The 13,850-nt window shown below is 44.4% G+C and overlaps 1 protein-coding gene across 1 annotated transcript; it reads right to left on the bottom strand.

Annotated features, from left to right (window-relative positions):
• Nucleotides 1–3,358: 3,358 nt before the first annotated feature.
• ASB4 (ankyrin repeat and SOCS box containing 4) lies at nt 3,359–12,476 on the bottom strand. Its single transcript, XM_066564074.1, has 5 exons — nt 12,263–12,476; nt 8,603–8,902; nt 5,961–6,451; nt 4,148–4,261; nt 3,359–3,547 (listed from the first exon to the last, which is right to left on the bottom strand). Exons 1-5 carry the CDS (start codon nt 12,474–12,476, stop codon nt 3,359–3,361), a joined length of 1,308 nt encoding a protein of 435 aa, XP_066420171.1.
• Between the last annotated feature and the right edge of the window lie 1,374 nt (nt 12,477–13,850).

Genomic DNA, 13,850 nt, shown 5'->3' with positions numbered 1-13,850 from the left:
AAAAAACCTAGAATCTCACTATTATCCATTGAGAAGTTATTAAGGGAGCTCTGGGAAAGGGCTGCCAATGGGAATGGGAAAGGATCGTTCATTCTTTGCACCCATCTGTGCTTTAAATATTCTGATAGGCCATGGAATGCAGTGGAAATGTTTCAAATATGTCTACATCTCTACTAAGAAGCCAAGAGGCAAAAAGCAATTTATTTCACAGAGGACACCAAACAACCCTGAAAACAATTTTCTGTCATTTTAGGTCATGACTGTGCTCAAACTTGTGGTGTAGAGGTCTCTGTTCCAGGTGGAGTCATCCAATCTGATGTGGCTTTGAAAATACAAAAGCATGATCAGGAGTTATATGATGGTATGAAATTTCAAGACATCCCACAGAATCACAGAATCACAGAATCACAGAATCACAGAATCACAGAATCTGCCAAGTTGGAAGGGACTCACAAGGATCATTGAGTCCAACTCCTGTCCCTTCATTGGGCCATTTCCAAGAGCCACAAGAAGAGCCTGAGGGCATTGTCCAAACACTTCTTGAACTCTGTGAGTCTTGCTGTTGTGACCACTTCCCTGGGGAGCCTGTTCCAGTGCCCAAACACCCTCTGGGGCAAGAACATTTTTCTAAGATCCAGCTTAAATCTCCCTGACACTTCAGGCAATTTCCTTGGTCCTGTCACTGGTAACCACAGAAAAGAGATCCTTTCTCTGTGTCTCCTTTGTGCATCCCTGAATTTAATAAATGATGATCTTATTATCAGGTACTCCCTTGCCTCACATGATCAACTCCATCCAGTGTGTCGGAATAGAGTACAGTAATAGAGGAAAAAAGTGCTAATACTACAAATACTAAGGTTTGCTTACTCTTGGTCTTTCTAACTTCAACAACAAAAGCAATTAAAGTGCATCAATCAGGTCTTTTTTCTGTGATAGTGGTGTTCTCTAGTGTTTTTAACAGCTTGCAAATTCCTATGACTATAATCAGGCTGATCCCACTGTGCTCCCTGTCAGATACCACAATGGCTATAATCTGGCACCTGCTTGGTACAAAGCTTGGAAGTGAGCCTGGGTGCCCACAGAATAAAAATTAAGTGTGTTCACTGCAGAGGGAGAGGATCAGAGGGAATTTAGGAACACTGGTGACAGCCTTTATTCTTCTCTCTCAGCAAGAGAGTCCTGGCTACGACAGGTCAGAAAACACTGCTATTGTTCTGCCTTAAACCTCCCTTTGCCAGATGCAGAATTTCAGAAGGAGCCAGTGTGGGGATGTGTTTCCAATAATATCAGCTACCTCCATCTGTCTCTTCTGGACTGCCCAACTTGCCCCATTGTCAGACTGTTTAGAAAGCAACAAATATTTCTTGACTTGACCAGCTGGCAAATCTTCTTCCTCAGGCCTGACTTAGAGATGCATCACCTAGAAAAGCAGTGGGTTTAGATAACCTATGCTTTTTCGTCTTTTCAAATTAACTCTTTTTCTGTGGAGCAGAATCCAGTGGATCCCACTGATCAGGACGTGTCTCAAGCAGATTTTTCTATAGAAAACCTGTCTCAGATGCTGATTATTCTCCCCAGTAAATTACTGTAGTATCTCTGATAGAGACATCTCTGCAGCTGTATGGAAATCTCTCATTGGCTTAGTGAATTACAGGAACCTGTATTACAAATTCATTCACATAAAGAAACCTTTACTCACGGTCTGTGTTCACTTTGAAATTCCTTATTGGAATGGGAGACTGTTAAATAGCAATCCTCATTGCTGTCTGGTTAAACATAAACAGACCCATGAACTAGATTCTTGTACACAGTGCACAAGCTCTAATTGATGAAAACTGAGAGGAGAGGAAAGGAAAGGGAAGTGATTTGTAACACTAAACAATCCGCAGGTTTCTTCAAATGCCGTTGTTGCCACTGTGTGAGACAGAGAGACACTTGAACAGCTTGGCTGCTCTGGTTTGGCTGGGAAGAGCCTAGTGTGCTGTGGGCTGTCTTGCAAAGAGATAACAAAAATGATTGCGACTGACAGCTTCACAGTCAGAGATGCAATGAGAAGACAGGAGTTACTGGCTCCCAGTGGTGGGCCTGGCTTATCTCTCTTTTCAGAGAGCCCAGAATGGCCAAAATCTAAAAAAGAATGGAACAGCCTAGATGGGTTGCATCAAACTAAAAAAGGGAAGAAAATTAGGGTTTACCTGTAGGTCAGATCGCACACTTGTGCTTGCTGTGGGATACCTGCTGTGTGAACTGGCGCTGCTCTGCATTTTGTCCTCCTGGACTGGAGAAAGTAGCTTGGTCAAGTAAAGGAAACCAGTGCTAGCAGGTCCAAAAGCACAGGAACTGCAAGGCAGGGGGCCTGGCAGATCTGTAACAGCACAGACAACACATCTTATCTTGGAAACACCTTTTGGTTAATGTGGGATTCCTCTCACCTGCACCTAGCTGCCAAAAATGAGGTGAATAGTACATGCTAGCAGGCTAGGTTCATCTTATAGTCAAAGAAGAGAAGGGTGTTATGCTTCCCAGATCACATCCAACATCATTCTGAGAGATATTAGGGATGGGTACAAGTACAGCTTGGTACAAGTACACCTACAGCAGGTTTTGGGGGAAAGCTTTTTTTACCTGCCTTTCTTGACACTGGGATATGAATTTATCATTGGTCACAGTGAGAGCAGAAACAGAGACAGTATGTGCTCAAAGCTACCCAGCATCAACATACAAAAATTTCAGGGCTGCATGTTTCTATCTTGTTTACATACTGTGGTTGATAAAGGAAAAAAATTCTTACAATTAAAAAAGGATCATTATGACAAAGCTTTATAAGAATCAGACAGGTAGTGAAGAGTGAACTAACATTGAATTGAGAGTCAGTGCACAGGAAAACACAGAAACTACTGAAAGCCTGTCTGTGGTCACAACCAAAGCTGTTTGCCTATTTAATTCTGGGAAGGCATTTCTGTGACTTATTTTTTGACAGTATCCTTTCTTTTACTCCCAAAATGACAGCTGAAGAAAGTTATAGTGAAACAATACCAAAGGTTGCTCAGATTTAATCTAATGCTATCGAGCAGGCAGTGGTAGAAGCACTGAAGGAAGCAGCAGCATTGTTTAAGCTAGGCTGAACAAAGCAGTGTGTGTCCTGGGTGTGTTTGGAGCAGGGGCTTTTCCAGCTCTGCCTCCCTAGTGCAACCTGCAGCTGTGGTTTCTCAATGTAGGGAAAGAGAGCAGCTCCAAGGAGAGCCAGTAAATGCCAGCCCAGCTTGCAGGCTGTGTCAGGATTGTGCCTGGAGCTCTGGCACCCCACAGAGGCTCATGGATCCGGGAAGGGAGATGCCAGTGCCTGCTCTGTGGTGGCTCAGTAGATGATTCCTTCTGGTTCCAGCAGCAAGTACTTCTTCATGGACAGAGGGATGGAGAGCAAGGGGACTTCACGATGGCACCTTTCTGACAATATTGCCCGGATAGCACACCTGCACAAGTGCATCAGTGACCGTGGGGAATTGCTGCACACAGTGAACAAAGAGTCATAGAAATCCTGGTGCCGCTGTAAAATAAAGCACAAGTGTCTTTTAGGGCAACCAGAATATTTGGAGTAAGGATTTTTGAATTAAAGGGACGACTATGTCAAAGCATGTATTTTGTCCCACAGTTTTGCCTTCTGACCACAGATTTTCCTCTTAAATTTCTTACTTTTCATTTAAATTTTTGCATTTGCAGCTAACTCATCCTGCTCACAGAAATCTGACCCTTGCAACAGAAACTAGAGTTACATAGCCATACCCATGTAATATGGCCCTTTAAAAATATTTGCTAAATTAAAAGAAATATAAATATACATATTGAAAAATCTGAAGAAACACCAATCACAGCCAGAATCTTTTCACTGGCTGAGTACAGGGACAGCTGTGCTCCTGCTGTACCACTGACAGGGGGTGCTCCAAAAGACAACATTGCAATTAAAATATCAAAAATATGTATTTTTTCAGTGAGTGATATGCTTTTGTCAAATGAGAGATAGTAAGTGGGAAGTCCCCATCCTCTGAGATGTTATTCTCTTTCAAAAGTGCTCTTTCTAATGGTTTGGTATGGGTTATTCAAATAATAAGCCTAGATTTTATTCAGTTATAACTCGTGGAGAGCTTACCTCCAAGACATCCTCAGGTATGGCTGCTTTCCACTTAGATGTCGATTTGATGTGTTCATAGGAGTTGACAACTACCTCCACAGCCCTGGGGTGGGAATGACAGGCTTGCAGCACCTGCAGGCAGGATGCAGGAGAACATGAGTAGCACCAGGAAGCCAGGGCTAGCCTGGGTGCTCAGCACTGCACAACAGCAAACTGGGACAGACACAACCTAAAAATTACAGGAGGATCACGCTGGAGATGCAAAAGACACAAGGCCCCTCCACACCACTCTGGTAAGCACAGCAAGAAGCCCCCCAGGCTCATCCCCAGTTTAAGACCATACAGAAATGCTGGCTTAGATCTCCACACATGTCTAGATGGGGTGGGCTTTATCACCCAAATCTAGAGTTAGCTTGTTCATAGCTTGATTGAGTGACTCAACACCAGGCAAAGCCATGCACAAAAATTCTTGCTTCAGCACATGCGGCTCAGGAACAGAAAAAATTCCCATTATATGAATAAAAAATGCATTATGAGAGAAAAATTTAAAATATTACCAGAAGAAGAGACAGTTCAGAAGTAAGGCTTTCAAGCCACACAAGGACCCTGACACAACTATTCTGCCCAGTAATTTTAGCTCAACAGGAAAAAAACCCAGTCTATTGTCACTCATGTGCAGGGAATAACATTGCATTCACCCAATTTTGTCCCAGGCAGCCTCCAGATTTCACAAACAAAACTGCAGAACATCCCTCTGGGTTAAATATCCTACATTTTTACAGACAGGCAAATGCCGGTTTGGAAGAGAGACACTTCATGCAATAAGATGCAGAAAGAGACTTCAGACCTTGCTCTCAAATACCCTCTAGGAGACTAAGTGTTGTTCTGCTACAGGCAGAGCCTGCTCATCCTGGGCTCAAGAGGGCACAATTAAAATTTTGGCATTTTATTCAAAGGATTCTGGTTGCTTGGCTTGTTAAAACTTCACATATACAGTCAGGGAACTGCAAACTGTTGCTTAGGGTACTGGATGAGAGAGAGTAAATCATGACTTCAGCAAACTTACTTATTTGTCTGATGTAACAACACAGTTAGGTAGTTCTCTCAGTATCTTGGGCTTTGCAGGTGTTTATAAACTTTTCAGGAGGGATCCTGCAGTACTTTTTCCTTATTTTTTGGTCATCAGCTATGAGCCCAGGCCCAGGACTTCTCCTTAATTCTCACATTTCCTGGGAATAATCCAAAGCTTTATTAAGATGAATTTAATTTTTAATAGATTTGAATAAATTTTTAGATGTCAGATGTGACAGACTGAATCAAGTGGTCTCATCTCTAATCTTTGGTGGAGACCATGAAATACACATTTCATAGAACTCGGTTAAACCTGCATGAAGCCAGGTCTGACAAAGGGATGTGAGTTCTCTGAAATGAGAAAGTGAATCTGAAAGCCAGGTCTGACAAAGGGATGTGGGTTCTCTGAAATGAGAAAGTGAATCTGAAAGCCAGGTCTGACAAAGGGATGTGGGTTCTCTGAAATGAGAAAGTGAATCTGGCTCTGAAAAATTAGGCTTCAACCAGCATTTAGAGTTTGGCATTTCAGGTTGGTTAAGAGCAAAAATTAGATCTGTGTCTGGTTTCTGGTACAGGCAGCTGTAATTTCACTTTAGTTAAATGATACCACTCTCACAGTAGGGCATCTCACAATGTTTTGGGCATTCTGGGCTCAGACTGACTGGACTCCAGCAAATGCAGATAGTTTGGATCTCTCATCCCATTCCTGTTCAAGACACCACCCCTCTCCAAACTCTTACTGTATGAAGACATCCTTAACCTTGTGGAATTGTAGAGGGTATATCCTAGCTGCTCCATGGTTCAGTAGCAGCTGGTAGCAGATGTCTGGCTGAGCAGCTGGCCGCACAGATGTCACTTTTATGATATACTGTAAGGGTGCACAGCCATTGACATCCATGATGTTTGCTTCTGCTCCTGCCTCCAGCAGCATGTGTAGCAGGACGTGATCACAGTTCCAGGCAGCTTTGTGGAGTGGAGATTTGAAATCCTCATCACGAGCATTCACTTCAGCTTTATAGTCTAGGAGCATCCGACAGATGAGGTGGTGGTCCTGGCTGTATATCTGATCCTTGTAGTGAAGGGCCCAGTAGGCTGCACAGGCCAGGGGAGTCTCCATGTAGGCATTGAGAGCATCTACCTGTGCTCCCTGCTCCACGTAAAAGGCCACGAGCTCTGGGACACCCAAACGTGCAACGACGTGCAGAGGAGTCTCCTCGTCTTTGTTGTTTGTTCTTATGTTCACATTTGCTCCTGCCAAAGAAAGATGATGGGGGAAGATGAAGGCAGTGAAACACTTGTTTGGTCATCTCACTGTATGGGCCCTTCTTCCCAAGGAAAAGCTTAGGGTGGGCAACTGGTATGAAAGACACATGTAAATGCAAATAGCATGGATCAATCCTGCATTGGCTCAGTCTCCAGGGAAACTCTTAGAAACTTAAGGTTCTTGGATCCAGCCTCTATGCTGGCCCCAAGCAAGACCTTATCTAAACATTCTATTTCAGAGCAGCATGCAAGCCCAAATTTCTGCGTAAAATGCTTTTTCCTATAAATTGAGACCTGGTGGAGGAAGGAGATCATTACTCCTACTCTGAACCGCTCTGCTCCGTACCCTGAATACTCCCTGCAGCACCTCGTTAACGGCAGCCTGCATGAAAGGACATTTTACGGCAGATCCGTGGATGATATTAAAGAGCCCATTGCCGGGGTCCCCGGGGGGTCCGGATCCCGTTCCCAAAGCGCTGCGGAGCGGGGCTGAGCGCGCCGTCCGTGCGGAGCGGCGGCCGCGGCTGGAGCAACAGCACCATCTGCCGAGCTGCGAGCCGGGAGCGAGGGGCAGGGCAGGGGGCAGGCGCTGCCTCTGGGCTGGAAAACCCCCGTGCTAATGCTGTTAAGCCGTGCTGAGTGTTGGTCGTGTCTCCGATGTCCCCGAGGCGGCATCGGCAATCCAAGTTTGGAGGTGGTGACCAGACGTGGGATCAGCGCTGCTTGCGCTGTCACCCCAGCCAGGCGGGGATGAACTGCAGTGACCTGGATGGGTCCCAGGGGACACCACTGAGTGGAGATGGCAGCTGAAAGATGCACCTTGGAAACTTTAGGGCAGGGATATTAACTGGCACCCTGGTTTCGGCTCTTGGGGGTGCTGCTCTGTAAATGTGCACCCCCGACAGGGTTTGCTCTATCCCATTCTATTTGGAGTCTCAGCATTCAGCTCATGCGGAAATCAGAGTTTAAAGAGTGCTTTGGGAGGAAGGGTGGCTTTTAAAGTACTATTATGCTGTTGATGGGTGGGTGGAGAAAGCCTGCAGAGTACATCCTTTCACTTGCATTCATCCTCGGCTGTGTTTCATAAGAGTACATTTGACTTTTGAGCTTTTCTATGCAAGCAAATTCAACTCCTGCTGTCAGGACTGTTTGCTTTGGGTAGGATACAACTGGCAGCATTTATTTTCCCTTCTACCAAACAAAATAATATGTATCTTTCCAGAAGAAGAAAAGCAATGTTGTTATTCATTTATGACTGCAGATTGCCTTGCCCACAAAGCATGGACTTTGCACTTGGGCTCTGCATCTCAGGAAAAGCTTTCAATAACAACACATGTAACAAAACTAACCCAAAATCATTTGTATTGCCATGGCACAGTGTGATGAATAGGGGAGTCTCTCTGTAACTAAGGACTTGAACTGTATTTCTTTTACTGTGTCCTATGTCACTGCACTTCTGTTCAGGAAATAGTGTGTGATAAATATATTTATGGAAGAATTACATCTATTCATACCCTCATTTGTTGCAGATGACCAGAAGCATAATGTACCTTACTATGGGAAAACAAAAATCTTATATAATACCCTTTTTTTCCCTCCAGGCATGAGTTTGACTGCATTCATGACAAATGAAAAGATGGTACAAAAAACTGCATCCAGTTTTTCAAGGCCAGATCTCAAAAACCAAGCGGTTTGAAAAATTGTACTCAGGTCCAGGAAATTTGAAAAAGAAAGAAAATGAGGGGTGCCCTTTCATATGAAAGTAGCTCAAAAGTAAACCTTGAGGAAAAAGATGGAAAAATCCCCCAAGAGATATAGAAACTCCCTAAATCAGAGGAGCTCTGCTGCTGATGGACCAATTGGGCAGTGGACTGGAGACACTGAAATGGGAAACAATCTTGGAGTAAGGACCAGTGGCCAGGGAAAGGGAAAGATGGATGAGGTGAGGAAACAGAATAGGAGAAACTTCCTCTGATCAAAGAGATGAGGACAAGGAGCCTGAGATGAAGACATGAGACACCTGTGGACAGAAGGGATAAATACACATCTACTTTGAGAAATTGCCTCCTAAGAGAAAGCCCTGACCATGCTCACCCCCTCTGCCCATGCCATGAGAGGTACTCCAGAGCTTTCCCTTACCTCTCCAGAGCAGCTGCTGAGCACAAGGCATGGAGGTCCGTGTGGTACAGAAGTGCAAGGGCGCCTGGCCGCTCATTGAAAAGCAGTTCAGCTTGGCCCCGTGGTTGCAGAGGATCTTGAGACACTCAACATTTGCCATCTCACAGGCTATGTGGATGGCAGCTTTTCCATTGGGCCGGCAGTTGATTGTAGCTTTGTGATTGAGGAGGACCAAAAGGCTCTCCAGGTGGCCATACATGACAGCTATATGAAGTCCAGTTGCCCAGGATATTTTTAATTTGTAGCTGGGAAGCCAGTACCCTGTACAAAGTGAGAATGTGTTACCAGCCTTGGCAAAGACTATCCACCTACTGAGAATAATTGAAGGGGAAGAAAGGGTTGGAGTTTAAATGTAATTTACTGTAATTTCACCAGCATAGTACACTCAAAGTTCTCTCAAGCGTAACTTCATTTTCATTAAGCACTGTTACCGTGTGTGCTGAATAGCCTGCCTTTTGGAGAGATAATTCCCGTGTAGATGAACTCTGAAAGAAACTATTAGACTTTTTTGTGACTGGTATAGGTTAAACAAAACAACAACAACAACAACAACAAAAAATGCTCAGAGGGTTTGAAACACCAACAGCTAAAAAATCATGGGGGAAGTGGGATCTGCAGCCTGCCAATAGCTGAACAAAGGTGGCATTGGAATAAGATGACAGCATTTACTTAGGACAGTGACTCAGCAGACAGCTCATCCTACTGTTTCTGTGTGGTAGATGGCAGGATCTTGTATGTCAGCATCTGGATTCAGACCTCCAGAGATGCATTGCACATAGATGACCCCTGGCAATATACCCCAACTATTGCCCTGAGGAGCACAGAGAGAGGAGAATGGATGTAAGTTAGGCTGAAGAACCAAATAGAAGCAGTGACACTTAAGCATGAAATTTGGCTGCAAAATGTTTGTATTTTTTCTCAGAAAATTTCACAGTGATTTTTTTCTTTTTTTATTTATAAACAGGTGTAAGGCCAAACAACACATAAATACTTGTTCCCAAATTAGGACTATGTGCTTAATGACTGCACAGATACTGAAAAGTAAAGCATCATAATAAGAAAAGTAAAGCATCATAATTATGTGCAGAAAGGCATTATATATATACATACACATTATATATATACAATGCCTGCATCTTAGCTAGATGTGCATCTTAGCTAGAATGTGACTATAAAATTCTCTGGGTTTGATTTATCTATTTCTCCTTGGACAACTGCCTGGCTGAAATATGTATCATGTAAAAAACACAGAAAATAATATTAGAGATGTAAAGTGAGGTCAAATTAATTTAAATCTTCTATTTTAGTCTCTGGTTTTATGCATTTTCTCAACACTAATGTCATATATATACAGTTTTTACAGTGTTCATGAGGTACAAGCAGGAAGGAAACAAATTGCTGGTGGCAAGGAGAAATGGATTAAAATTTTTCTTCCCTCCTAGATAAATTACAAGTATATTTTCAGATAGGGGCAAGAAACTGCACACCGTATCATCTACTCTAGGACCAAATTGTTGGGACTGCCAAACCCAGTCCTGAAGGAACCCACACTGTAAAAGGCAAGAGCAGCAGCCCTGAGGCCCTGGGGTGCCCGAGCAGGGTGACAGCCTCCTCTGAGGACACTCAGCCTGCTGACTGTGCAGGTTTCACTGGCATCCTCCTCTTCATATCCCCTCAAACCAGGCACAGGGAAGGTGGGCTATATCCCAAAGTCTCTGCATAAAGCAGAGCAAGCTTCTTAAATGCCTTCCCTATCCAGCTGCATGTGCAGTGTTCCCCCTTGTTACCAGTGACCTGTGATTCACTCCAGGCTTATCCCACATAGGGCTGGGCCTTCCATTTATGGCCAGATACAAGCCATAAATTGTACATTAACAGCAGGAAAGTGATACTTAAAAGCCAAGTTATCACTTCTTATAGCCACAATTTTCCTGTCTGAGTACACAATATATTTCTGTGGCCTGTGCTGCTTGCAGGTGAGTTGTGCTCAGACATCCCCAGGGAGCCTCTCCCATGTCCTCTGCCCAAACCTGCTGAGATCTCTGAGCTCAGAGGGACAGGGACAGACACTGAGCAGGAAGCAGATGTGGGCTCCATGGGAGACCTCATTCAGCTTCCCTGTTTCTTTGGCTATTAACATAAAGAAGCCATGGTGCAGGCAAGATCAGCATCTTTGAAAGCTCTCAGCCTCTTTGGAAGAGAGGAAGAAAAGTCACTCTGTCACCCATGACATCTCTTTTCCACTTCATCACTAAAGGCTATGGCAAAGATCAGACTGTCAGAATGGTGGGGTGGTGAATTTTTCTCCCCTCTTCTTCCCTGAGGAAATCCCCCTTGCATATCAGTTATCTACCATTCAGAACAAAAGTAAAATTTACATACGAGTTTTGATAGAAGTCCTTCCTGCCTTTCAGATAAAGTGAATACAATACTGGGATTTAGGCCATAAGGGTGCATTTTCCTCTCCCTCTGTTTTTGGAAAACAAAGAGAATTCTTCAAAAGAGACCAGTTACTGATTGCAGTCAAATGATCTGTGATTAAAAATCTATTCATTAATCCTGTAGTCTCAAACCACACCCAAATTGCATTTTAGCCTACTGAGGACAGAAGAAGATCTATTTTAAGATAAATTCAGCACAGTGTGGCTTAGTTCATGCACTGTCCCTAGGGGAAGTACATCATGACTGTACCATCCTTGCCCTTAAGAAATCAAAAGAGCAGGAAGCAATCATTAAATAAGGGGTAAACACAGAAAAAGAGAAGAGATGAGATAGTCCCTTTTTTTTGCCACAGAAGAGAAAGTGCATTTGCTGTTCTGCTGCTGCTACTGGAGCTGTTTATCTCCACATATTATTTCTTAACTTCTGGCAGAGACTGACCATTACTGCTTCTAAATACACAAGAAGAGTCTGTTAGCAAGTAGGTAATGAAGTATGTTGATTTTAGCAAAGAGTACTTGGTTTATTGCTTTAAGTTGTAAGGTTTTGGAAGCTCTTTCAGTGTCTGGCTGGGAAATGGTTTGGGTTTTCTACACTCCAGAACAGATGTTGTGTTGATTGTTCTAGTTGTTTTTTTCCAGATTATTTTTTTCTGTTTCGATAAACTAAGACATCCTCACTTTCTGTCATTTGTAAAAATAAACCTTCTCCCATCCAGCAACATCCAAGATCCACAGGATTTCCTTAGTTCCCCTCAGCTAGGGAGAATCCACTTTACTTCCTTTGGAAATGGAAGACAGGGGATATTTTATGTTTCTAAATAATCTGTACATGTGAATGGGTTCATGCAAGAAATGCATACACCCCATTTATACACCTGCATGTGTCCATTCTGGGCTTTGCACCTGAGTTCTTAGAGAGGAAATGGCAGAGGACTCCTGTTCCTGGAGTCTCCTGCAGCTGCAGCACGGAGGCTCAGCCTGGGCTCTGGGCTGCCCCTCTCCAAGCCCACACAGCTGATAAGCTCCCCTACTGCAGTGGCCCTGACCATGTGAGCCTGCTGAGACGGTCCTGCCTGTGGATCAGCTTGTGCTGCAGCTTCAGAAGAGATAAAAGGCCAGAGTTCCTTGAAAATCACTCAAAACCCTCTGCTTCCTATCTGGTGAATGCTGCCACATTTACCTTGTTTGTAGGATGCCAGAATCAGGTTTTCATCTTCCACTTCAAACACTGTGTCCACATCTATTTTCTTTTGGCTCAAGAGCTCTTCCAGTGTTTCAAAGTCATTGGACTTCAGGGCTTCAAGAAAAGCTTTTTTCACCAACTTTGCAGCTGCAGCTCGAGTCATTTCCCCCTCTGTGCTCTCTCCCTCTTTGTATGTCTCCTCCAAATCCATTTCCAGACGGGTCTGTTTGTGCTGTGAAGAGGGGCACGCTGAGGTGCCTAGAGCACAGTTGCATGCTGGAGTTTCTGAAGAGCAGAAGGTAATTTTATCACTCAGTCATGCTGATCTGCCTGTTCTATTTATATGAGGAGCATTTCGGGCATCGAAATGCCGCTCTTGGATATCACCACGCTCTTTTGATGAAAGCGAGGACAAACACACCAGCAATTAAAACAAATTAAGAGTTACCTCCATGGGCTTCATACACATTAAGCTTCATTAACCACTGATTACCTTCTGGTGCTGCCCATACACTTATATTAAAAGAACTAGTCCTGGGTGTTTTTCCTCAGCTGGAGAAGCACCCACACTTCCTTTCAGACTGGCCATGGCTGATTTATTGGCTGCAATGGGATGAGATGCTCTGCCCACAGATGCCTTTAACTAGTGCAATTCAGGAAAAAAACCTAAAAAATCTCCAGGGCACTCTTCATGTTGGAGGTAACCCACTCTTCTCCAGGACAACATTCTGCTTGCTGGTGCTGAGCTCAGGGGCAGCAAGCAGTGCTCCTTGGAAGGAGAAATGCTGGGACAAGGGGGCTGCAGGGCTGTGCAGCCACATTATGGGGTGGGGGATCTCATACACTGCAGGGGGTTTGTGTGTGAATTGATCACAGGAGGCTGCAATCACAGGAGGCTGCTTGGGTCCATAGGCTCTTCTCCTTCCCCTGCTCGCCCTTCATCTAAATTCAGAACTTCTCTCTCACAAGCCCATCACCCTCCCTGCTTTTTCCTGCAGTCTTTGCCAGCCCCATCCCTGTACTGACAGCTGTCAGAGGATGAGGACCCACATGTAGCTAGCATGTGCTGCTGCCATGCATCACTTAGAAGTGGCTCACACCTGCACCCACTTGGGCTGCCGGATGAGACCACAGCTAGAGGGACACTATTTACCCTTGATTTAAATTGCCCAGCAAAGCAGACACCACCACAACTGCCATGATAAAGAAATCTTCATATTTCTCCTTCCTGTGAGTTTGGCTGCCAAGTGGGCTGATGGAGAGATGTGAGCCAGGTGACAGGGGAAGTCAGAGCAGCCTCTCTGCTTGAAGGGTTTCCAGAGATTGCTCAGGCAGCCCCATCAGCACCTGCAGGACCCCTGTCCATGGGACTGCTCACCAACTCTCTCCTACAGCCTGTGCTCAGCAAAGGTGGTACCAGACAGCAGCTCATATTTGTGCAGCTCATATTTCCTTCTACCTATGCACTTATGAATGAAAAATACTTTACAAAAACCAATTTCTCAAGGTAATGTATGTTGTAATAGACACAAGGGGAAGGAAAATGGCTTCCTCTGGTGCTAGAGGTCCCAGGCAGCTCATTTGT

This window comes from Molothrus aeneus, chromosome 1 (assembly GCF_037042795.1).
Source record: "Molothrus aeneus isolate 106 chromosome 1, BPBGC_Maene_1.0, whole genome shotgun sequence".
Lineage (NCBI taxonomy): Eukaryota > Metazoa > Chordata > Aves > Passeriformes > Icteridae > Molothrus > Molothrus aeneus.
This window is presented reverse-complemented; position numbering and strand designations above follow the sequence as displayed.

Bases quoted from the DNA above. Each gene is read 5' to 3' on its own strand.
- ASB4 (XM_066564074.1), bottom strand. From the start codon at position 12,476: ATGGATTTGGAGGAGACATACAAAGAGGGAGAGAGCACAGAGGGGGAA. The intron at 6,452-8,602 runs GTAAGGGAAAGC...TTTCTTTGGCAG, and splicing joins TCAGCAGCTGCTCTGGAGAG to GAGCAAATGTGAACATAAGA. The intron at 4,262-5,960 runs GTTAAGGATGTC...TCCTGCCTGCAG, and splicing joins ACCCTCTACAATTCCACAAG to GTGCTGCAAGCCTGTCATTC.